This window comes from Anser brachyrhynchus (genome assembly GCF_964034855.1).
Source record: "Anser brachyrhynchus genome assembly, chromosome: 2".
NCBI classification, from domain to species: domain Eukaryota; kingdom Metazoa; phylum Chordata; class Aves; order Anseriformes; family Anatidae; genus Anser; species Anser brachyrhynchus.
The window spans coordinates 105,921,120-105,946,015 of NC_137695.1; the positions used below are offsets into that span (position 1 = coordinate 105,921,120).

The 24,896-nt window shown below is 39.8% G+C and overlaps 1 protein-coding gene across 4 annotated transcripts in view; it reads left to right on the forward strand.

Annotated features, from left to right (window-relative positions):
• The window catches only part of SPIRE1 (spire type actin nucleation factor 1), a 129,758-nt gene that overhangs the window by 40,662 nt on the left and 64,200 nt on the right, over window positions 1-24,896 (forward strand). For all 4 annotated transcript variants that reach the window (XR_013946626.1, XM_080580340.1, XM_080580339.1 and 1 more), the window contains exon 3: window positions 18,820-19,056. Coding sequence is in view for 3 of the 4 variants with exons in the window: in XM_080580340.1 (XP_080436466.1) it covers window positions 18,820-19,056 (237 nt within the window). In the remaining variant the exon portion in view is untranslated. The remainder of the gene's footprint in view (window positions 1-18,819; window positions 19,057-24,896) is intronic.

Consider the following 24,896-nt stretch of genomic DNA (forward strand, 5'->3'; position numbering starts at 1 on the left):
GTTCAGTGTTGATAGTCAATAGTAAAAGCAAGAGATGCAACTGTTTCTCTTCATCACTTTAACATTTTAAGAAGGCTCCCGTTATTTTTTCATGTTGCCTGGAGAAGCAATGAAAAAGACACCTGGTATCTGAAACTAAAATTAGACATCTAACAATGCCTGATGGTTTGGGGACAGGAGAGGGAAGGAAAAAATACAGAGCCAATCCTTTGTTACTAACACAAACTTTCCTTCTGTTTTCCTTTGCTCTCTGTTGGAATCAGATACCCGGGAGACACTAAAGCTTTCTCTTCTCTATTGAACTGCACTGATCTGAACTCCGCCAGAGTTCAAGTTACAACCAGCTCAAGATATCTGACCTTGACAGCCCAAAGTCCTGCAGAACAGGTGTAGACCACCTGAGATTGCATCTCACAGGCTGGGCTTTGTGGAATAACTACAATTGGCTGCTTGTAAAGTAGGGTTGTACATCAATGCTGCTTTGTGAGTCAAGTCCTCATTAGAGTCCTTTGTAGTCTCTCCTAGCATAGATCCTGCCTGGCAAACTGCTCAAGGTGATGTTGGACAAATGCTGATCTGCTCAGAAGTTATCTCCCATTTAGAATAAATGCTCATTTGAGAAGGATCTCTCTGGTAAAGATCTGTGTGATAAAGTGGCTTAGAGCACCATGTCCGCTTGTGTTCCCAATGCCATTTGTTTTGGGGACCTTGGATCACAATTACTCACTGTATTGTCAGCTGCTTAGCACACAGGTTATCAGGTTTTGCTTTTTTTTTTTTTTTTTTTTTTATTCCTCCTTTTCCCCACAGAGATTCAGCAGTGCAGTTTCACACGTGTGTATGGTTACGTAGTGTAAGATGCTCTAAAGCGTCCTGTTTCCTTGCAGAGTCCCCGTTGCCTTTCCCACCCCTGATTCTCATCCCCCAAAAGCTCCTTCACCCCTCTGTCAGTGATGTAACCCCAAGTGCAGGTTTTCTGAGATGATGCATCATCCATGATTTGTTTTCAATTACAGGTATTTTCTATAGGAAGCAGACTATCTCAGGTGAGGGTTACGTAGAGCAGATTTTTTTTTTTTGGTCTGTATAGAATTTTTAACCCATTACAAAGTCTGTGGTATAAGGAAGAATTTGGAAGAGTAGAGTGAGTTTATCAGCCACTGAGATGGGATTTGGAAAATACTATTAGTGTCCAAAGTCATCTGATAATATCTGTTGACACGTAGCAAGTGTTTGTTAGTGTTTGAGAGGCTCTGTCAAGCAGAGAAAAAAAGCCTTCTTTTCTACCCTGAGGAATGTTTTGGTGGGGAATATTTTTGCTCCACTATTTGTTTTAATCAAGCACGTCATTTCTGCTTAGTAGCTGTTTTTGTATGCCTCCTTTGCTGCCTTCTCAGGGTTATGAACATCATGATTTCATTTTGCGGGGGTGAAGGTACACATTTGGGACCATTTAACTTGAATCCCTGCTTGTGTTAAGTAATTGTACCTTGGAGTGGAAAGGACTAGATCTGGTGCATGCGGAGAATCCAGAATCCATCTGGCCTTCCTGAATCCTTTGGTTTAGGTACTGGAAGATGTAGCCACCCTCTGGTTGTAGAGGTGGCCAAGTCTTGGTGAGTTCCTTCCCGAGCATCGCTCCCATCTCACAGTCTGATGCTCACAGACCTCTGCTCAGGACTCAGCAGAGAGGAGATCTCTGTGCTGCGTGGTGGATGCTACATAGGTGAAAAGAATCCTGTACGGGGAGGGTGTGGCTTGGGAGATGGTAATTACAGTGCCTAATTATTCATACGATGTTACAAACCTTCAGCGTGTAACTAACCTTATTGCATCCATATTTCACTGTCTGTATCCTGGCTGAAGTTGAACCTGCAGTAAGAAATGTAATGTCCTAAAATACAGATTTTTTTAAAAAACGTTTGTCATTAATGTTAAACTTTTTTTTTTCTAAAGTCAAAGTATCCATTGCTGAGTCTGCATATAATTTCCTTCACATGGTGTAAAGGGGAGTGGGTAGAAGGTGCTGGTTTGACCTGCAATATAGGTGTACCTGTATTATTTCACCTTTTAATGTACAGAGCTCCAAATTACACTTTAGCTGTGTTACATTATGACGGTTGTTACATTCCTCTTGTAATTGTACATTGGTGATAATTGCTTTCAGTTTCACAACATTGTAGCAGGAAGAAAATATACTGATGGTGTTAGAGGAAAAAAGCCAGGCTACTTTGTTTAGAAAGCTTAAATTATTGACTATAAATAACAAACAAACAAACAAAAACCCATAAACCTAGCTCTTCTGCTTGTTCTAGTGTATTTAAAATATTTTTTGATGATGATAACCATCTACTCCATATTTTTTTAAGAATTTCTGAAGTTTTCGTCAGAAGCCAATGCATAGGAAAACATTTAATGTACTTCGTAAAAACTGGTGAAAGGCATCATCTACTGTATGTATGGGAGGATTAAAGTTTGCAAAACAGGGCTGTGGTATTCATCTTAAAGAGAATTTTCCTGTTCTGTCAGTATTTTCACTTCTATGAAAAAGAAATATTTTAGAGGTATTTATACGGTATATTATATTATAATTTGTGTTCTCTTTACAATGTACTTTGTGATTAACGCAAAAGTTGTAAAACATTTTCTTTCTTTCCCATTACCTTGCTGATTGTTTGCATTGACTCAAAGTAGAATGCTTTAACATTAATGTTTATAGATTATGTTTATAATGTTGATATAACCTTATATAATGTTAATATATTTTATATATATATTTTATATATATATATTACCTATATATAATGTTAATATAACCTTATAAATATTGATAATACAGGTCTTACTAAACTGTCTCCCCTACCATCAGCATACCCAGCCATAATGATATTCATCTCCTTTCAGCTAGGGGAAGGATCTCTAGTGGATGCTGCCAAATTTTCATCACAGGGTTCAAGTACCTCTCCTGATATACCAGAAGTGCAGCCAGCTACCTTAAGTTTCCAGTTAGACAGAAACTAGGTACAGAGTTGAGCTGCCCCACTAGAGACACAATATTCTGTTTAAAATTATTATGAAAATTTATGCAAGCTATTGGCTGCATTATTCTTTCTATGCTGGCTTAATAGTTTTATGGTTATTTTAGAACTTTTCAGTTGTTCTTTAGTCTTGCATTGAAGGTGTTTATGATGTTTCATTCTCAGATCAATCTGTTGCATTAACAAGTAGCATGTTGCAAGTCTGTAGAGCAAGAAAGTTGGTGTTGAGGACACAGTGTCCACAGAATGTGTGCCAGTTGCTTCATGGCAGATTAGCTATAATCCAAGAGCTTTATGCTGAGCGTGCCATCAGCACAGCGGGTTTTTTAGGTGAGCTCCTGGATTTCATCTTCTGTTTTAGCTTCACCCCGAAGGAGCCCCATTTTGCACCACATCCATGATGCAAACCAAAAGCTCAGTGAGGGACGAGGAAGAGGTTTGCTTCAAAAATGTTTTTCTTTGACAAACTGCTTTGGTTTATTTTTTTTTTGCACAAATGCTTCTTTCTTTGCCCAGAGAAACTGTTGGGGCTTTGAGCAACCTGGTCTAGTGGGAGGTGTCCCTGCCCATGGCAGAGGGTTGGCATTACATGGTGTTTAAGGTCCCTTCCAACCCAAACCATTCTGTGCTTCTAAGATTCTGTGATCTGCTAATGTAAATGCTAATGTGAGTTCCACAAAGAGGAATATGGTTGGTCAAAAATCTGTTCCGGTAGGGTTAGCAGAAGCCCATTTTACTTGAAACCTGAAGTGTAGTAGTACCCTTTAATGACTTTATCACTAAAAGGGTACTTTTGGGTACTTGGGACCTTTATCCAAGTACGTGCTGCCTTAGTTTAGCAACCCTTAGTAACCCTCTAGTAAGTCTGAGAAATCATTCCACATTGTAGTGCAGCACATTCATCAAAGGATGGGTAATGAATGCAGAAACAAGACTGTGAATTTATTTTGTATGCTTCTATAATTTGTGAGCAGTTACTTCTTAATTGGTGAGTTATAGAAGACCAAATGTTTTTTACAGGTCTAGTTTTTCTTAGTACAATAGCACAAAAACTGTGACTGAACAAGAAACAGTGGGAGCCCTCAATAACGAACGCTGGAAGAGTTGTAAATGCTCATAGGATGCTTGGTAGGTCTGGTAGTTGTCTCAAGTTTCCTTTCCTAGGTTTAATGGCTGTTGTTACATACAAAACAGTGTCAGGTGATCTGTTGAGAACATCTCAATGTCAACATGAGAAAGATTTTATTTATTTTTTTAATTTTGGAAAAGAGCAAAATGGAAGTTTCCTACTAAAATGAGGTACAGTTTGGAGGAAGGAGCTGTAAAACAGTCCAGAAAAATTGGCTGTAGTCAAATGGCTAGAAAGAGAGATTCGGGCAAATAACACGTATGCTCTGAAAATATTAAGTCTTGCCCTCAGGAATTGTTATGGTCCGTATCTGTGGTGGCTACTGGCCATCCTGCCTAGCACACATTTCACGTAGTATTCCCACAGGAGCAGCACCGACCGAAGCATCTGCACACTGGAGGAAGTTTCTCCCTGAACGTATGCTTTCTGCTGAGCAGTAACCCCCAGTTCTAAGGTGTACCTTCTGCACAGGGAAAGAAAAATATTTTTCTCTTGAAATTGCTGCGTACAAGTTTCTAGGTCGCAGTGTGGTGTTAAGGCATTTGTACATGGTTCCACTGCTTCGTCAATTCCTGGAAAATACGTTTTAGCTGGGAGCTGTGTCGAAAATGGTTATAAACATTATTCATTACCTCAGTTTGACCATCTAAAAATAGAAAGCTTTCTGGGACAGAGAAAAAAAAGCTTGATTTCTTCTGGTAGAATACTTTTCATTAGCTTAATTAGGTAAGGGGAATGAGCACGGAAGGCTGCGTTTCCAATCTGCTTGTTCCTTTGCACCTGGCCTTTGTTAGAATGTCAGGCGTTACTCAGGAAAAACACCTTTAAGCATAATGGACGAATACTTACAAATTTGATTTTAAGGGTTTTAAAAATTAAGTTCTTTAAAAATCTAAAGGGAAACACTGTATTTTTGGAGTATTGTGCTCTGCTTTGAAAACAAATGCTAGTTTAAAATATGTTATTATATTATATTATAAATTATTGTTTATTTTATTGTGTCTTGCTTTTGATTGATTAATTTTATATAATTTTAAAATAACCAAAACTTTTTTTTTCAAGTCTTAACTGTAGAAAGCAAGGACTTTTCCCGCTTCCAACTCTAACTATAGTAAGTGTTTGGTAAAAAGCAATGTTCATAGATATAATTGGCGATTAGGGAGGACAGTCTACTGTAAAAAGGTAGGAAAATTGTCAGAGAAAGAATTCTGTTCGTACCAAACATTTCATCTAAATACATTAAATAGCTACTGCACAGTCATCCTTGTGATGGACGATCTTAGCTCCTCCAGCTGAAGTAGACGTCTCTTCCACCTGTAAGTATAGCTGTGAGGTTTCTGCAGTGCTGTGCCTTCTCTTGGCCTGAAGCCACGGCTGATGTAAGGCGGCACAGAGAGGGCTGTTCCCTCCTCAGCTGTAAGCTTAAGCCAGTCCCCATCTGGGCTCCCCTGGCCCCACTCCCAGGAGCTCAAGCACTGGGGAGGAGGCTGTGTGGTCAGCCTGGCTGAGGACGTTATCTATTCTTTCCTTCTTTGTGTTTTTGTGTTTGATTTTTTTTTTTCCTTTTTTTTTCATGTCAGGAAACCCCGATGTTTTTCAGCAGTCAGTTTTCTGTTCTGGAAGACCACATTGCCACACAAGCACTGTAGCATTAGCACAGGGTAGGTGGAGAGGTGAGGATGACACACTCGCATACAGAGTTGGACAACTAATAGTTATACCTTAAGACCAGTGTTCACTGAAACGGTGTCAGTGCTGTTTGCCTGCCACTTACTCATGGTCCCAGTACATACAGCAGACTCACCTCCTCTCTAAGGTTTCACCTTCTCATAAGCCAACGATTGCATGTCGCTGTCTGTTGTGTAGTTTACATGAGCACATGTGGCTTAATGAAGGATGGTAAGACTCAACAGCGTTACTGGACAAATGAGAAAAGTAGTCCATGCAAAAAGGGTTAATGAGGAGGAAATAAAAACAAATTCTGCCATCACTCTGAGCTCCAGACTTCACGGATATAAATTGTTCACTGGCATTTGAAATACTGAACATTTGATTCCCTAGAGGTAGCTGAGCAGATGCTCTTTCAAACTGATTTGATTGATCTTTAACTCCTTCAAGAGTGTTGACTATTATGCTCATTTTATTAAAGAAATCTAGGTTTATGTTTGTAATACAACAATAACTGTATTTATTCTTAAATATCTTCAACTTTTGGGGTACTGCAAAATTAAAACAAGGAAAAAAGAGTTCTCTGGTTGAATGAAATGGCTGTCTCACAGAGTTAAAGAGATTACTTTTGATTAACCTGTTTCTCTGCTATTCTGTAATGTTTTCGCCTTTCCAAATCTGTGGTTCCTACGGAATTCCAGCAAAAATTTAGTGTTTCTTCTGTAATGGACCTTGTGACTGGTACACTGCTTTTCTCTTCCCCACAAAATGATTTACCTTGTTAGAGAGCTTAGGGAACTATCTAAAGAAACAACCTTTTTTTTTTCATTTTGTTTTTGTCTGAAGAAACTGCCAGGCAATTTCTTTTGCAACTATATTATGACCTGTGCTGTTGTGTCTATTACAAAAGGTATTCCTAAAAGGGTGTGTGGATAGGATCAAGTTTATAGAATGTTAAAAGCTTAAAGAGTATTAAAAGTAATTAGGGATTATTAATTAAATTAAGGACCAAAATTTAAAGCCACAATGTCTAAAATCTTTTAAAATGCGCATGTTGCCCTTTTTCCTGTTTCTTAAACTTGAAGACATTCATTCTCTAGGATGTAGACTGGTAGACATAATTACATTGGTATAATGAGATGAAGGGCTGATGCTGTCAGAATTTATTTCCTGTGAAATTTAGAACAGTCTGATAGTCTAATCTTAGCTATTTTCTCTGGCTACCTGTGCTATTTACATTTAAATAAATTACTCTTACATCTTGCTTTACATTCTCAAAGAAAAGCAGTTTTGTGTGTCGCATTGCACCCAGCTGATAAGCCTAACCATTAGCCTCAGGCATGTACTTTTCTTCATTTTTCCTTCCCCTATTTTACGGGGAACAAAAGTCGTAGGGAAAACAGGATGATTAGAGGGGCTTCCAGCTGAGTTTAAGTCTTTGTGTGTGACGTGCAGAAATATAATTTAGACTTGCACAGCACTTCTTATCCAAAGCTTTTAAACTGGGTCAATATCCTCATATAACAGGTGGTGAAACTGCTATAGGAAAGGGGAAATGGCCAGTGTGAGGTCTCTCAAGAAACGGGCAATTAGGAAAATCCCACATGACCTTCAGTCCCATTCATTTCTTACATTGAAATTGGCTGCAGTAATGGGTGGACGATGTGATGTCTTCTTTGTTTGTGTGAAGAAAATGGTGTAGGCAACTATGTTCTGACTCAGAGGTGCTATGACAGTGCTTGCCTAGAAATTGTAACTCTGAATTGTAGTCGATATTACAAAGTTGATGTTATAAAGGAATGTGTGATGTTTTCGAAATCAGGAAACTCATCACAGTACAAACATAACACCTTAACTTTCTTTTTCCAGGTAGGGTTCCCATTCTGTCACTGAAAGGGTGATTAGGTGGTTAGAAAGACAGGGTAATATTGCAGCAGCATTTTAATTTCCAAAGCATGACAGGTCTGAGGGGGTTTGTATTCCCTGTACGTCTAAGCTGCGTTTTTTTTTTTTTTTTTTTTTTTTTTTTTGCCAGCCAGAGAGGAAGCTCTGAGGAGCTAGCTGTGAATCCTTGATCCAGGGATGAACGGCATAGGACCATGTTATAGCTCTCCTGTAATGGTCCTGTGGATGTGGTAGATTGCTCTGCCCTGGTGTTCCCCCTTCCACTTGCTACCATGTTATGTTTCAAATATATCTTTATGTATCTGGCTTTTCCTTGGGCTAGGATGGCAAGAGTGGCAGCACATCCCTTGACAAGGGCTCAGCACAGGAGAATCTCAGGGTTGTCCCTTCTAGGCCTGATCTGATGTGACTCTTGAGATCCCTAACCAGTGCAAAATAGGGCAGAGAATCTGAGTATCAGTTTTGAGGGAGTAAGTCTAGTTAATTGCCATGCATATAACCTTTATATATATATATTATTTAATCCATTTTTTTGTTGTTGTTGCTCTGAAGTACCTGGGCAGCGTACATAGATCCCAGTGTTTAAATTAACCTTTCCCCACCAGTGGTTGGATATTAAGAAACTTGGCTGCTATCTTAGCAGCTAAATGAATTATCTAGATAGTATCTCATAATATCGCTATTAGAAGGCCAAGGGCTGAGCATTGTAGAAAATCTGACTGTATGATCTAGGTTTCTGTGGGGAATCAGAGTTAGGAATGCTTGCTTTCTCTTTCTTTCTTTCTTTCTTTCTTTCTTTCTTTCTTTCTTTCTTTCTTTCTTTCTTTCTTTTTTTGTAATCTTAACATAAAATGGAGATAGATTTTTTGGAAATAGCATAACATTTCTGAACTGTGATTATAAGCAGATCTTTACCATCATCACTGTACTAGAATTCATGGATATTATCAATATTGACAAAGGGCAACAGGGCAATGCTCAGCCATTTGGAGTCCAGGAATATGTCTATGCCATTAGGGATAATAAATTGTTATAGTTCAGCACTTTCTGATGACTTGGGGAGGTGTCAGGTACTAGAATATCTTGCACTAAGGTACTTCATACCTGAGGATATAAACTGTATGTTTAATTTTTCAGTAACTTTGAATTGTGATAGAGATGTGCTTTAATATGGTTTTCTTTGGCAGAGGGTCTCACTGTTCAGAAGGAACAGTGAAAGAAACAGAAAACTGAATGTCACTTCATATATGGGTTCTCTGGGGTTTTACAGCTCAGAGTAGGTGGTAAATTTTCTGCTGAGGCTTGGCCACAGGTTCTGTTTCCTCTTTGGTTTAGGGTAAGTCAGCCTCCCATGCTATCATTGTACCTGAATTTCAGACCTAAAAAATAATGTCAGGCTTGTATCTTCTTATGAGCAGATAACTTGGTCAACAGTGCCTGCTGGTGCTTTCTTGCATTATTCTGGGGAATGCTTCTTTTCTCAATGAGGCCATTGTGAGAGCTCAAAGGTAATTGCGCAGTAACTCCCTTTGCTCATTACTAAAATACTTTATGTTCACTTAGGCATTCAGTCTTGGAGGAGTATTTGAATGCCAGTGATCCAGAAGCTTGTGTCTGATGTTGCTGCTTATTGGGAAGAGGGCATGGAGTAATATTCATATGAGTAGGAGTTTTGCACAGGCTTTGTCATCCTGCAGCGTTATGTTTGTATGACAGGGTTAGAGATCATACATGCCCTAAATGAATAGCTGTTTGACACGTAAGTAATTCCTTGAGCTATCATGTTAGTCCATCTGAAAATTCACATATTTCATGATCAAGTCATGTCCTTCATGCCGAGCTCCTGCTTCCTTGCACATCTACTACAGGGCTACAAAGATGGCGAAGGGTCTGGAGGGCAAGACGTATGAGGAGCAGCTGAGGCCCCTTGGTTTGCTCAGCCCCGAGCAGAGCAGGCTGAGGGGAGGCCTCATGGCGGCCTGCAGCTCCCTCACGAGGGGAGCGGAGGGGCAGGCGCTGAGCTCTGCTCTCTGGGGACAGCGACAGGACCCGAGGGAACGGCATGGGGCTGGGACAGGGGAGGGTCAGGCTGGGGGTTAGGGAAAGGGTCTGCACCCAGAGGGTGGTCGGGCACTGGGACAGGCTCCCCAGGGCAATGGTCACAGCACCGAGCCTGTCGGAGTTCAAGAAGAGTTTGGACAATGCTCTCAGACACACGGTCTGATTTTTCAGGTGGTCTTTTGGGGACCCAGAAGTTGGACTCCTTGTGGGTCCCTTCCAACTTGGGATATTCTGTGATTCTGTGATCTGACTAACAAAAAGCATCTCGCTAAGAGTCTGTCACTTTTCAGCTTTTTGTTCCTAGCCCATATCTGCAGATTCCCACTAGTTTCTTTAGGAAATAAATTCTGTGTAGATATCTGCCCAGGTGTGGCTGAGTGCTTATCCATGAGATAGTAGAGACGCATCATTAGTCTTGGGTTGCTGTGTAGTAAAAGCCAGTGTCCCATGGACTTCTCAGGAATTGCTCCTTCATTTTGATGAAAAGGACAATGTTCTTACCAGTGGTTATTTGATTTCCCATCAGTATTCAGTGCCATTAGACCAACAGCATTAAATTTGAGTTGTTTTGTGTATGTTTAACATACATGCTACTCACTACAAAGCAAGAGATGTCAGCCCTCTTCTGGGCCACGTCACTTTAAAAACGACCTGTTATGTTGGTATGTTTGGGCTTGGTTCTTAACATTGTTGAGTTCAGACTAATGAAATCTTAAAATTGCAACAATCTGGCTAATAAGAAGTCTTCTGCCAGTCAGAAGGACATGTTTTTTCTGGAATGGAAGAAGGTGGATGTTAGGAAAGCTACACTTAAGCCAGAAGAAGTGTCATATTCCCAACTCTGTGCGAACTTGTTCAGATGCTTCATCTGTCTCTGTTAAGTTCGTTGTCTGCAAAATGCTTGAAACGCGCACTTAAATCTGCAAGACATAGTGAAAGCAGCCTGACTTTTGTAAAGTCTGTTGAGAGCCTCTGGTGGAAAGCTTATAAAACACATGCAAATGTGAAGTTTTAATTAATCTAGAATTTGTATTTAAAAGAACAGCTTTCATTGTACAGTTATTTTATTTGCTTGGCTTTTATAATTGTTAATTTTGGGGGAAATAGTTGTGAGAAAGTTCCTGAGTCACAAGAGGAGAAGTGGTTTACATTGCAGCTGGAGTCTACCCGCTTAATTTTGGGATTAATTAAATGGGGGCTGAGCCTGTAGCAGACGACTCTAGTGGCTGGAATGAAATCTGTGTGGGAAGGCTAAGAAGTTAATACAAATAACTTGTTGAGGAGATTAGTTGAATTGTGCAGATAGATACTTTGACTAAAAGTGGCATTGGTGTTTTATTGCTTCATGACTAAAGTAAATTGGACTGAATCAAAGCTACTCGAAGTGTTTTCAAGTGAGGTTATTTTATTATCTTGCATCTATAGCTTGTGTTACAGACTACGGGCAGATATGCAATATCAGCCAAATTTAAACCAGTCACACGTGAACTCTGAGGATCAGAGCTACTGAACTTGTTTTCTTTCTCTTTATACAAGTTTTACTTGAGCTGGTCACTTACCTCTCACTACAAAATCTTTCGCTGTAGTTAATCTGATATTCTATTGTAATACAGATAAATTTATTCAAAAGGCTGATACAAAAAATGACAATTTCTGTCTCTTACACAATTGACTCTCTGGAATTTCAGTGGCCTGGTTTGTTTTTGATGGTCAACTAAATTCTTTGCTCTTTCTGTTGGCTTACTTAAGGAGTTCACCTGATTGATTTCTATTTCTAGGCCAACCTATATATATTAAAAACAACAACTAGAACCACAAAAACTTTGTTTGGACCTCATTTTATTGAGTAAAGTCAGATATACTGAAGGGTTACATGTGCTAAAAAGAATAGCAGTTTTTTCAGTTGTATAGGAACAGTATTAAATGATTCTGATGTAATATACTACTACCTTGAGTTTTATCAGCTTAATACTAGATTCAAAACTTTTATTAAAATAAAAAATAAAAATCTCTTATGGGCAAGAAGCATTAGTCTGAAGAGTTAGAGCATTATAAGGCTTTCGCAGAATTGCAGAACGGCTGAGGCTGTCAGGTCCCTCTGGAGGCCCCCAGCCCCAACCTCCTGCTCCAGCAGGGCCACCCAGAGCAGGGTGCCCAGCACCACATCCAGGCGGCTTCTGAAGGTCTCCAAGGAGGGAGATATTTCACATGAGAAGTGAACTAGGGCGGTAGTTTGTGACATGATCTGATTTTGTATCTTGAACTTAAAGTAAAAAACATGTTCTAAGGAGCATTTCCATAGTCCTTGAGGCATTTACAAACTAAATTTTGATGTGCTGAATTTTGAAGCCTCTAAGATTTTAAGTGAATTTTTGGGGAAATTATCTTTATGGACAATGACAATAAGATGCTTCTAAAAACCCAAGATGAGACAACATGCCTAAAGTTCTAAATACATAAGATATTTTAAGACATTTTTCAAATGGTTTTAAGCCTGCAGTAGGGAAATATAACAACATATCTGCTCTGCCTTTATTTCAGCAAATATATTCCAAACTCAAAACTCTTTATGTCATTGCTATTTCTGCCGTTTACTTAAATGAGATCCGGATAAAGGCCTTAACATGACCCGTATTTAAAACCATGATATGAACAGAGGTGTATGTAAGAACTTTAAAATGACTTTCACCATCTGTGTTACTTAATTATTGCACCTAATTCTTTTATTGGAGCATCTGCTATTACTAGAGTTTTCACAGTTAAATCAGGGAATCTAATTTCGTTTTTCTCTGGGGATGAACTGTCACTTTGGTGAAATTCCTTCAGGTTGGATAAATTCTTTAATAACAGACTAAATATTTATCTGAAGCTTGAAGATTATAATGTATGAACAAAAACCAGAAGAAAAAATGATTTTTTCCCAATGTTTTGATGTAGCAGGTAAAATGTAAATTGAGACTGATACAATGGAAGAAATTCTGTTTTCATTTATGCTAATGAATGGTAGTTCTCCGTAGATAATCTCTAGAGGGAAACCTAGACAACCAAAAACATGTTTATAATTATCAGAACCCCTGAATAAGCTGGAGAGTTATATTATTACACTTGAGCCTTAATAAACTTACAGTTAAATTACTGCCATTTTCTAAGAGGCAACTGGGCCCAAGCACATTTTAACTGGTTAGATTTTTACATGTTTGCTGGGGAGGGAACAAAGAAAAGAAAAAAAAAGCTGGCATTGCCTTTGTACGTTTAAGCTTGTTCTGTGTCTTTGATCAGTTCTTCCACTGAACCTCTTTATTGTATGCCTGAATAGTAAAATGATTCAGCAAGTAGGTCTCAGTACCCATGTTGTGCATTCACAGACCTGCGGATATAAAATCAATTTGGAAAAGATCTGCCCTGAATATGATAGAGAAGTTTTCCTAAATCTGAATATATCTAAAACAGATTGAATTTAATTAAGTTTGCATTTCATTTCTTTTCATATTTATTTTCTTTTGTATCCTGTACATTCTGATATTTTTTTCTTTATATTAAATAGGAAATAATAGTATTTTATTACTGCTTTGTATTAAATAGCAAGGCTCATTATATTGCAGAAAACAGTATCTCATTATTTCAGTTGCGAACCAACACCACCCAGAAGTTAAATAATCCTGTCTCTTATGTCTATATTCTTTGGTTATGAGTAATTCTTCTGATTCACTGCAAATACTCTGAATCCTTGCTGCTCAACTGGGAGCAGTCGAAAGTTTTCACTTTTTCTTGTTTGACCGTCTGTTTCACTAATGTAATGAATCCGTCCTCACTAATTTAGTGAAGGTCGTATTTAAATGTAGCGATGTCCCCTGCTATTAAAACCCAGGTGATGCTGGCCTGTTACCGCCAGGGAATGAATGTTGTGGTAAAACTGACCTGAGTGTACCTGAGGTGTGCAGGGACAGCAGCAGGTCTTACAACAACCTATTTAGGCATACTCTGCCGTGAGTTATTCTCGAGTTACCCAGGGCACTAATGATGAGGTAAATAACCAGAAAGGGTACCTGGGTTTATCCTAACCGTGTTATTTGCTCACCCTCCCTAAAAGTGGGATCTTCCTCAGCTACAGAATTAGGTGCTGAAGAAACAGGCAAATTACTCCGTTACAGAGGGGAATGGCAATCAGAGCAGTAGCTTGCTGGCTTTGGTGGAGGTGAGCAGGGGGTTTTGCATTAGCTTGAATACACCCATCTTTTGGATTGTATTGCGGAATTTTATCACAAAAACTTGTGCGTGCCCTAGTGCACAAGAGAAAACATAAGGTACGCAACTCTTGAAATCAGAGTTGTCCATGGACATGTCTCCACGGCGCGTTATGCCACCAGAAACACGGCGTGGAGCCCCTGGCAGGCTAATACAAAGCCAGCAGTAGGACAGGTCAAGGTCGGTGTTTGCGTGCTGTCTTGGCGCTGCCTGGGTGGGTGGCAGGGGTGGTGGCTCTGCCACGGCCAGTGGTGTGGCCACTGCCAGCCGGATCCAGGCTCATGCTGCTCTTACCCTAAGACAGTGAGGCAGTGATTCTCTTTCTTAAATACTCCGGAGAACTGCTGGTAAGGAAGTTGAGAACTTAATGATAATAATTGTAGTGTACATTTTTTAATTAAAAAAAATTAGAATTTGTAAAAGTCGATGCAGTAGAAATGCAAATATTATCGTGACTGGGTGCTGTATTTGAGGTCCCTGTGGGAAAGTTCAAAGTTAGTTGACTCACCGTAGGAGCTGGAGCTTTACGGCTTCTTTAATCCCAGTTTAGGGCTATAAAACCTGCGTGGCTTTGGGAGGAAGGGAGAACATTAGGGAGGGACAGGAATTTGAGCTGAAAAAAAGCCCTTTGCTGCTGTAAGTATGAGCCTGTCCTTAGGCTTTGTTGCTTTGTTTAAAAATGGAAGCAAACCCTAGGAAGGGGATGAAAGCTTAGACAGTGCCCTATTGTGTGTGTGGTGAGTGGGGGGAACGGCACGCAGATTTTGCCTCTCGTCTAAGCTTCAGAAAGATTGAGAAACATCTACGTTGAGGGGAAAAAAGGATTCTTCTCAAGTTAAAAAAAAAAAAAAGAAAAGTGAAATACAGTGATTTCACCTGAAACTTTTGCAAGTCTCAAACATGTTTTGCTCCTGTACAAAGGCTGTCTATGTGAAGAGTTTTAAGAATGTGAAACTGGCAGTGTTCACTGGAAGAACATAACTGAATGTCCCATAAAAGACCTGGAAAGTAAAGAAGCCCTTTCCTAGAGGCGTGCCTTAACGTCTTGGAGGAACGTATGCAGCGTGGAAAGTCCCATTTGGTGTTTGTTTATGAAAATGATCTGAATGGTTGGGGTTTTGTTTTAGTGTGTGTGTAGAAGGAGCGCGAGGATATTGTTTTTACAGCATGCATCAGGTCAAAATGTTCTGGCAAAGTCTCTCGCAAGTTTATCGCAAGTTGTTATAAAGCAATAGTATAATACAAGTCCTGACTGGTGTCGGAACTGAAAGAATACTCACTGCGAGACAAAATTCCCCTTTCGCTAATGATTTAAGCAGTGTGCAAGTTCAGTCTGTGGGAAATGTTCGGTGTGTGGGTTTTTTTTCTTTGGTCTGAAGCCATGACTTTCAAAAGAACTTGGGGAGGTGTAAAGCATAATAACACAGATTTCCATGTTTATTTTTTTAAGTTATTTAGCTACTGATTGATTTGTAGAGATCAGGTCCTTTGCCAAAATTTAAGTCAGCCAGGAACAAATGAGTTCTAAAACTGGAGAGGCAGAACTTGATTTATTTATTTTTAATCTGAATCAAGCAGCCTTGTTTATCATTTGTACTGGCACTTGTTCCAGTGGCGTGTAGTTGTTTTGATGTGTCAACGTGCATCTGTCTGGCTTAAAACAGGGCTTCACTAAATCCCTCCTTACACTTTCTTTTCATGCTATACCTCTGCTTTCACGGATGTAAATCAAAAGTGTGTCAGTACTTGTCACCTGTTAGGTGCTGGAAGTATTTACTTCATGTTTAGTTAACAAACAGTGCAATTTAGAACCAGTCATTTCTTTTTAAATAACTGATGCTTTTTTAACAATATGTTAGTCCCTGATTATCCAGCTCAATAAACCATATATTATCAATTCATCCATTCAACCATGAACAGGTTTTCCTTTTTTCGTTTGTATTTGACTTATGTTACAGGCAAAGTGTCAGCGCTCGTGAGATTAGTCAGCAATGAGCTGTCCAACTTTGTACATTGTGTTTCTAGTTATATAGACACGGGAGCTTTATTTGTGTAAAGTTGCATTAGCAGTTCCGTCCAGGTGAAGAAGTTTGGACGGTTCTGTGACTTTTGTTTGATATTCACGCCGCACTTGTGGTTTTACAAGGTCCTTGGTAAACCAGTATTACTCAGAGCGCTGAATGTTTTCAGTTTTAATGCAAGTCAAAGAAAGTTGCTCGGTTAAGAAGCTTGGTGCTTTGTCTCTCGGCAAGACGAACCTGTGATACTGCGGTTTTGATCATGGCTCCTAAATAAGGAGCTGAAAGCCCGAAATCTGGGTCTGAATTGGAACCATTTCAGGTTTTCGTGTTGTGTCTGCTTTGCATGTATTAGGAAATATGTACATAGTACGGAAAAACGCACAAGCCGTGGTACTGAACTACAAGAGCCCCACTGCTGATACATCAAAGAAAGCAGCAGCTGTCACCCAGCTTTAGCCATGGTGCTTTTGAATGCCTTAATCCTGTTCCCAAACAGAAGGAGGCAGAGGGAGCGCACTTTCTTTATATCCCTCTTCCATGGATTTTTTTTAAGTGTCTAACAAAATCCAGAATCTGTCTTCAGCAGCCATCTCTGTACAGCACAAGAATTTATTTTCTTTGCATCTAATTCAGACATTTCAGTCCTTCTCAGGTATGCTAAGCTCTTTTAAATTTAGTTTTCATTAAAGTTAGAAATTACCTTGTTTACTCCCAAGTGTTTAAAATATCAAAGCAATTATTCAACTGTACTTCATTTTTCATTTAGGTCCACTTCAGGTTGGAATTAACTTGCTGTTCTTCTGTTCCCTTTCAGTAGAAGGGGTATATGTTGAGATTGTACTGAGAACCTGAGGTATAGGAAACAGGTACCTGCATACCAGTAGAATGTAGTTTATGTAATTCCCATTTGTTCAGATTTTTTATAGCAGTACAAGTTTTACAAAGCAGATGTTACAAAATAGCTTATGTAAGAGGCAAACCAGATACGTTGCAAACATAAGTTTTAATCTGCCATGGCAGTTGTTAAGGTCTGTATGGTGCCGTGTCCTGTCTCCGAAGTGGGTCACAGGAGATGTCTGGGGAAGTGCGTGAGAACTCAGCTAGCATACAGTGATGCTCCCCTGGTGTACCTGGCTGTCTCACTAGCATTTCCTGAGTCAGAAGCTGTTCTTTGATCTAAATAAATCAAGACGAATTTTTCTTCATTAATTTGCCTAATCACTTTTCTGATCTGTATCTTAAGAATATTTTTCAAGTAAGTATAGACACATTTCAAGAGAATAGCATAGGAAAAATATTTATATTGATCAAGTTATCAAAATTATTGGAAATAGATTCTAAAAGGGTTATTTTATTTATTGGGTTTTATGTTTGTTTGTTTATTACCCACTCTCTTGCAAAGTGGGTTTGCACTCCAATGAGATCTCAGCAGAGGAATGAATATAAGTGTAAAGCTTCGGACTACAGCTGGTGCATGAAATTGTCCATTCAGCTATCATTTTTAAGTCTTTGCAAACCTCCAAGCATTCATACAAAAATACTTTGCTGTGTAAGAACGAGTAAGCTGCTAGTGAGTTAATTTTAACATTTTAAGAATCTATATATGTTATCCTATGTACCAAAAGGGACTTTGAAAAATCTACATTAAAAAATGTGTTGACCAGGGTAGTACTGAAAGCCAGACGAGAGTAAATGGCATTTGATGACAAGGTTTGGTATGTTTAGAAATACTTCTGTTATTAAAGTTGCTTTAGTGCCAACTACTCCTACACGGGAGTCTGCTCATTTGTGTGACACACTAGCCGTCATAACACCCAAGAAAGATGAGAGATTACATGCAATAGCTCCAGTCCTACTTTCCTTGTCAGACAAGCATCTACATTGCCTTACTGTGGTTTACTCTTGCAAGCCCATTTTCCCTTCCTTCTCCATTAGTACCATTTTCCAAAGTCCACAGTTTGAAATGCCATCTCTTTACATCCCTAGAAAGCTGCTAGCTTCAGTATTTTCTGCAAGGAAAATAATTGATGCCAAGAAAGGAAATGTGCATTTAGCATTTGGGGATGTTTGTGACAATTTATTGCTAGCTTTCACTGAGTAAGGGCTCATCTGCTTGCTTTGCTCTTGCCAGAGCACGAAAAGAAAACCTTGAATTCAATGAAAAATCAAGGTAATAACTCATTACAGTGAAATCCAGGCGTTGGTAGCTTCAGTGGAGTACGTGTAGAAGGTAAAAGAGTTCCTGTGTGCTGATGTCCCAGTGCTCAGAGAGTTAATACTGGGATGTCCACAGCTGGCTCCGGACATTTCTCAGGTCTATGCAGAAATGCAGAAAGTAAAGGCCAGTTTCCAAGTGTTGTAACCATTCGTGGGAGGAAGGAGGCATCTCATGTTAAACTGTTCTTTCTTTTCATTTTATTTTTATTTTCCCAGGAGAGAAAGGTTGTATATAAAAATCTATAGTACTGGTTTTTGAGTACCTTTTTTTTTTTTTTTTAATCTAAAAGGGCCTGGCTTTATTTTTAAATTATTACTTTTATTTCAAAATTTGAAATAATGACCTGTATGTTGTATGCTACATTACTGAAGTATTACTATAGATAGTAGATGTTCATTTTTCTCTTTAATTTTGATGTTTATTGTCTTCTCCATTGCTAAGTTTGTTATATAAGCACCAGAAAAGAGCATTTCTAGTCTAGCCTATTTGTTCATTTGAATGGCATTAACAAATACCTCTTTTTTACTTTTATAGGTTATCGAATCCCTAGGGATTATTATATACAAAGCCTTGGACTATGGTTTGAAGGACAATGAAGAGCGGGAATTAAGTCCTCCGCTGGAGCAGCTTATAGACCACATGACCAACACCACAGAAACTGATGGGAGTAGAGATGAAGGATATGATGCTCTGGATGAGGGAGTGGAGGACGATGACGATGATGACAAAGCAGAAGTTGAGGCTATTCATTCCTACAAAGATGTCATGAAGGTACAGTAATAGGCAGATTATATGGTATTTCACTGTTCTTATCAATGAGAAATTCAACTCTGTTTTCTGCGTTTTTGTCCAGTATCATACTAGCTATGCCTTTTCTTTCTTTTTCTGATTTTCCTGGTCATTCTGTAGAGTTTGCTTGCAAGAATTACATGCAATATAGTATTTCATTTTGAAAGTTAGCAACAGAAGGTCCATGATCAACTTTACTGTAGGATCTGCCGTTAATATCACATTCTTATTTCATCTGTGTGCTGGATATTGAGCCTTCCAGTGTAACATCTGTTGAGTTATTTTGTGTACACTTGGTTACTTCATGGGCTGCTTCAATTATTTCACCTTTTCATTAGTGCAGTGTTACTTTAATTATTCTTTATCAGTTTCTTCCTTTGCCTTCCTTGTCTAGCGAAGCAGAGGACTGCTTTTATAAGTGTAGCTTATTTGTATGGAGTGAGTCAGGGTGCAGTATTTCATTGATGATAATTATGATTGTGGTTCTTGACCTGAGTTGTGAGATTTGGAAATACAGCTTATGAATTTTGATTGCAACAGGTTTGCTAATGTTATCTAGGCTACTGTGAACAATGATTTAAAAGTTTTTAACCCTCTATTTTCTCTAGAGTAGAAATTTTAGAGCCCAGCGAGCCCCTAGTAGAGACAAAGGTGTTAAAAAGCATGGGTTTTGTCAAAAGCTGTATAATTGGTTTGCCTCATAAGTAATCTGAGAGTTAATACAGGTTGGAAAATTGTATGTTAAATTGTACCAGTGGAATGAGCACTATATTGCTTGTATTAAGTGCAAATCATATCTGAGGACCAGATGCTTAGTGTGGACAGAGAAATTAAGAATGTAGTGGTGAAAGCTGAGAGCAGCCTGAATAGCACATCAGGACACATTAGCACGCAGAAAGAAGACTCCCACTGAAACCTGCCACTTCTGACAGGCTGGCCATAAAGAGGAAAGCTCTCAGGAGGTTGGAATGGGGGTAGCTTTTGTGTGAGAGGCTTTTGCATATGTAGTTAAACTTGTGATGTGATTTGGGAAAGTATCACTGACAGCCACTACTCATGAACCTGGTTAAAAGTCATGGCTATGTTCCCATTTGCCCTTCTCCTGGAGGATTTACATCTTGTTCCTGCTTTTCCCTGTGACAGGGCTCTGCATGCTTCATCGCAGTCCTCTCACCACCCAGCACAGTGACTTGTGTCATGTATATGTGACTGCAGTCTCGCATTTTCCCTGCCCAAACTGTCGTCTTTTCCTCCCTGCAGTGGAAATGATGCCGTACACTTAAAGCTTTCGTTTTCCCCTGTCCCTCAGAGGAGCAGGGGTCAGCAGGAGCAGTGAACGAAGCAGCCCTTCGCTCCCCGCCGATGGGGAAGGCCCGGCCGCGCGTAGGCCTGCCTCTCCCCATCAAGCCCCTGCCACTCCTGGGCTTTCCAAGTTGGTGCCATGTCAGCGGGAAGGAGCGAAGGTTGCTTTGCTCTCCCCTCCCTCCGCCACTCCCTGCTGCCCAGCCATCTTCCCTGAAAATGGCCAGCAGTGGAAAAAGCCAGGAGCACCCCGCTGAGCCCCTGTGGGGACGATGTTACGTCCCGAGTGTCTGCTGTAGAGGGTAGATGCAGCGTGTCCTCTCTCCCTCCAGTCTGGCACTAATGCCGTGGCGTGGTGAGACAACCAAAGCTGGGTCGTTAGAGGAAGTTTTGCTTGGTATAGAGGCAGCAGAGACATCTGCCTACGCAGAGCTGAGGGCAGAGGTTTGTAGAAGTGACCATTTTGCACATTCTTTGCTTGATGTCTGCAAACAAGAAAAGAATTTTGGAGAACTTCTCTGGAATCCTTCAGTTACGCTGGTACACATGCCTGAAACACAAAAGGCATAAGAAAATGTTCAGTCAGACTTCAACCATTAAGGCTGCTGAACGGTGGCTTTTCTGGTTCAGCTTTGCTCACAAGCATCTCTGCTGGTCTGAGGCACCTGCATATTTGTGGTTTAAAATCAGCATCTTAATTTTTATCATTTTTTGCTATTAACTTCTTATTATTCTGGAAATGTACTCCTTGTGATTTCACCTTACTACACTGAACTTCAGCTGTCAGTCCTACATCATCCTAACTTTAACTCCTAACTGCCTTGGAATTCCCTTTTGTTGCTGTTGTTGCTTTTGATTAAATTACTTGCTGCAGGCTTATCTCTGTGATGTGCCTTTATTCCCTATTCTATTTCATTAATCCATTGACAGTATTAGAACAGCAGCATCATTCTTGCCACATTTTTGTCACTCATGCGAATTTGTGAGATTCTTTTTTCTTGACTCTGTACCTTTTCAAGATTAAGACCATGTTTTGGATGTCTTTTTTTTTTTTTCCCTCCAGTCCTGAGCTATATTGCAGGCTACACCCTTATTTACCCACTGACTGTTTCACAACAGTAGTGTGTGGTCTTGTGACCATAAGGCTTGATTATTGTAATTCCCTCTTGGCAAGACTCACTGTGAAGCTTTCTCCTCTGCAGTTTGTAGTGAATGCTGAAGCAGGTTTGCTTGTTGAATTGAGCAACTATCCTTTTTGCCTGCCCTGCATTCTCCAAATTGCAAGCTTGAAAATTGGTAGAGGTGGGCTGTGTGCTACCTGTGTTGATTTTTAAAGTTTTTAACTGTATAGTCTCCAGTATGGACATGATTTCGTCCTTGAAGTGTGATTAAATCATAAAATCATAGAATCATTCAAGTTGGAAAAGACCTCTAAGAACATCTAGTCCAACCTTTTAACCTAGTACTGACAAGCCCACCACTAAACCATGCTGCTAAGTTCTACATCTATAAGTTTCTTGAAGACTTGTTTCGTCCTTCCCCAAAAAGTGCTGTTGTCAGGTCCAAGGCCTCTCTTACCACTATGACTGAATTTTTCCTTAAATTGCTAATATGGGTGAGCCTATCTTGTGATTAAAACACAGAGATAGAGAAGATACACATCAGGTTTTGCTGTAATGTAAATTAGGCAGGTCAATCCTGAACCCTTCCCTAACACGGAAAATTCTGAGTAATGTGGTAGATAACTACTCCCAAGAATTGGGAAAAAGGTTAGCGCTAAATAGCTCTGCCAAGGTCAGCACTGGCAACGCTCATGTTTGGAGAAGACGAAGATGATCTTTTATGCAGCATCTCTGTATATTTGGTTGATCTGGCTTTTGATTTCCTTAGCAGGACCAACCCGCTGTGCAGACTTGGTACACTCTTTTAAAAAATGTATCTATGAAGACAGGAAATATTGTTTGCCATACGCTTAAATTTTTTAGACTTTGGTGTATTTCAGACATGGCAGACTTGGTACAAATGAAGGAAGAAATAGAGACAGAAAGGACTGGATATTTTCAGACATCTTGGGCACGCCAGGTTTACTATGCGCATGTGCAAAGAAAGGTAAACTCGCATATAGGGTGATCTAAAGGGGTCTGGTGCACATCAGATTTACATCACACATACAGCTCAAGTAGGGAGCCTTGAGTCAACAGAGGATATATGCAGAGTGGGCCTGCCATGCCAGGAGGTGTGTTAGGCTTGCTAAGGGTGTGTGGAGTCCTGTCATGTGGCACCTTTATCATGGCATGTTGCCCTCCCTGATATTGAAACGGGATGATGCAGTTCATCAACCTTTTCTAGAGCATGCTCAAGCCCTAATTCCACTCCTAATCTTAGCGTTATCTCGCTCCTGATCCCACAAACCTCTGCAGTCAGATGGTTTAAGCCAGCACCACTTCTCATGTTAACCCTGAGGTTCCTTTTAAGCTGCAGCTTAACAGTATCTGCTGGCCTGAGCCCCATCTCTAAACCCGGTTCTAGTGCTATCCTTTATTCTAGGTCAGCAGCCTCTTCTAATTCCAGGTATAAATAAAGCCCCCTGAACTTCCTTAGCCCATTTGATACCAGGTTTTGTTCTGTTCTGGTGTTTGCTAGGCAGAACTGCCATCCTAGTTCCAGCCCTGTCGTTTCTTTCAGCGTTGAACATCATCATAGATGAATTGCTTCTGCCAGTACTCGCCCTTAGCTTAGCTCTTCTTCAGAGTAGAGGAATAGTCAGTGGTATCTGCAATTCAAGTCACCGACCTCTCTTCTACTACCTTTTTCTTCAGATTTCGTGCAGTATAAGTAAGGAGGCAGTGGTCTTCCTAAACCAATATCCTACTCTTCCTTATGTTCACCTTGCAGCCCGAAAGTTAATTCAGCTTTAGCAGGAAACTTACCTGTGGCTGAGCCACACCTTGTCCCAGAGGCAAATAGAGCTGGGTGGCCCCAGGGTGCTCGGTGTCCTCTGGTCCTTGGCCTTACTGAAGAAATCACTTTGAGGTAGTTCACTAATAGCGTTAGTTAATTCTGACCGAAAATTAACTGTCATGCAACTGCTGCTTCACAAAGGTGATTTCGTGACACTTGTCCCATAGTAAACAAGACTCATACTTGAGAAATCTCCATGCTAACCTTTTAATTTGTATGAAAATTTTCAGAGCAGTTTGTGCAGTATTGAGTTATCTTGCTATAATGAATGTAAACAAGATTGCAGTTTGTTGATAGAAATTCATGTTTGTGATTTGCTCAAAGAGGAAGAATAAGTTATGTTTCAGTGAAAAAACGAACATAATGTTAGTTATTTTAATTGACCTCTAAAATAAAGTTGCAAACTTACGTGATTCATGTTTTGGTAGTTTAAATGTAGAATATCTTCTTTGAGCTGGAAGGAATTGAAGTGTACAGCGATGATACTGATCCACTTTTTTTGTTTCAGTACTCTTGTAGTACAGATCAACTATCTATGGCATGTGTCGAGCTGTAGGGTAAAAGAAGAATATGTCCTGTTTCCATGCAATTACAGGTGGGATGAAACGATCAACATTTAGATCTACATGTTCTGGAGGCACCCTTCTGAGTGTGAGGACATATATTATTATCATGTATGTGGTATGACCCCATATAAGTGTAATATGGGAGCCTGTCAGAGAAGAACCAGAAAATGCAGTTAAAAACAAGTCTGGGTATTTGTTTGTGACAGACAGTTAAAGAGTTCATGTTACTGGAATTCAGAGGCCCATAATTTTGCCTAGTTCATGAGGTTAGAATTAGTAAGATGCAGCTTTCTGCAAGTGTAATTCTCTTTAGGGCTGGATTGGCTTTAGCATTTTTATACGAGCCTGCAGAGCAGTATTTATGCGTCATTTCAAAACAAGCAACTTGCAATGTACCCTGTCACTCTGTCTGAAGCTGCTGAAGATTTTGGAACCTTACTGAGATGGTAAGCAATGCCCCAAATGTCAGGTTATTTTATATTAAAAAGGAATACAATAGTGCTGGGCGTTTGTGAAAATCATTACACTCCAAGATAACAAGTGGTCAGCTCTCTTCCCTTGGGTCCTGTACTTAGCATACTCAAATGCCACATGCTTGTCTTTATTTTGGTGTATCTTGTTTTAGAAAAAGGCAATCTGTGTGTCTGATTGTTTGTGGGGTGATGAAATCAGTGGGTCGGAAGTCTTCCTGTGCTGACCAAAAGTTAATCATCTTCTGCCTCTGGATTTTCAGTTGTGCACACAGTCCTGGTGCATGAGACCCTTGTTCTAATGTTGGGGAACCTTCTGAACCAACCACTGGGTTTCTGGAAGTGCCAATATCTAGTTTTATCTAGTTTTTGGTACCTCTTCAGTTTTGAGGGGGGCAGGCTCTCATCTGGTGTTTCTGTTTGCACTTGAACTCTTTGTAAGCTAGAAAGAAACCCAAAGACCTCCCCAAATGATTCTGTGAACACACCCTCATGTCATAGTGCTGTGACATGTTAGCCTTTG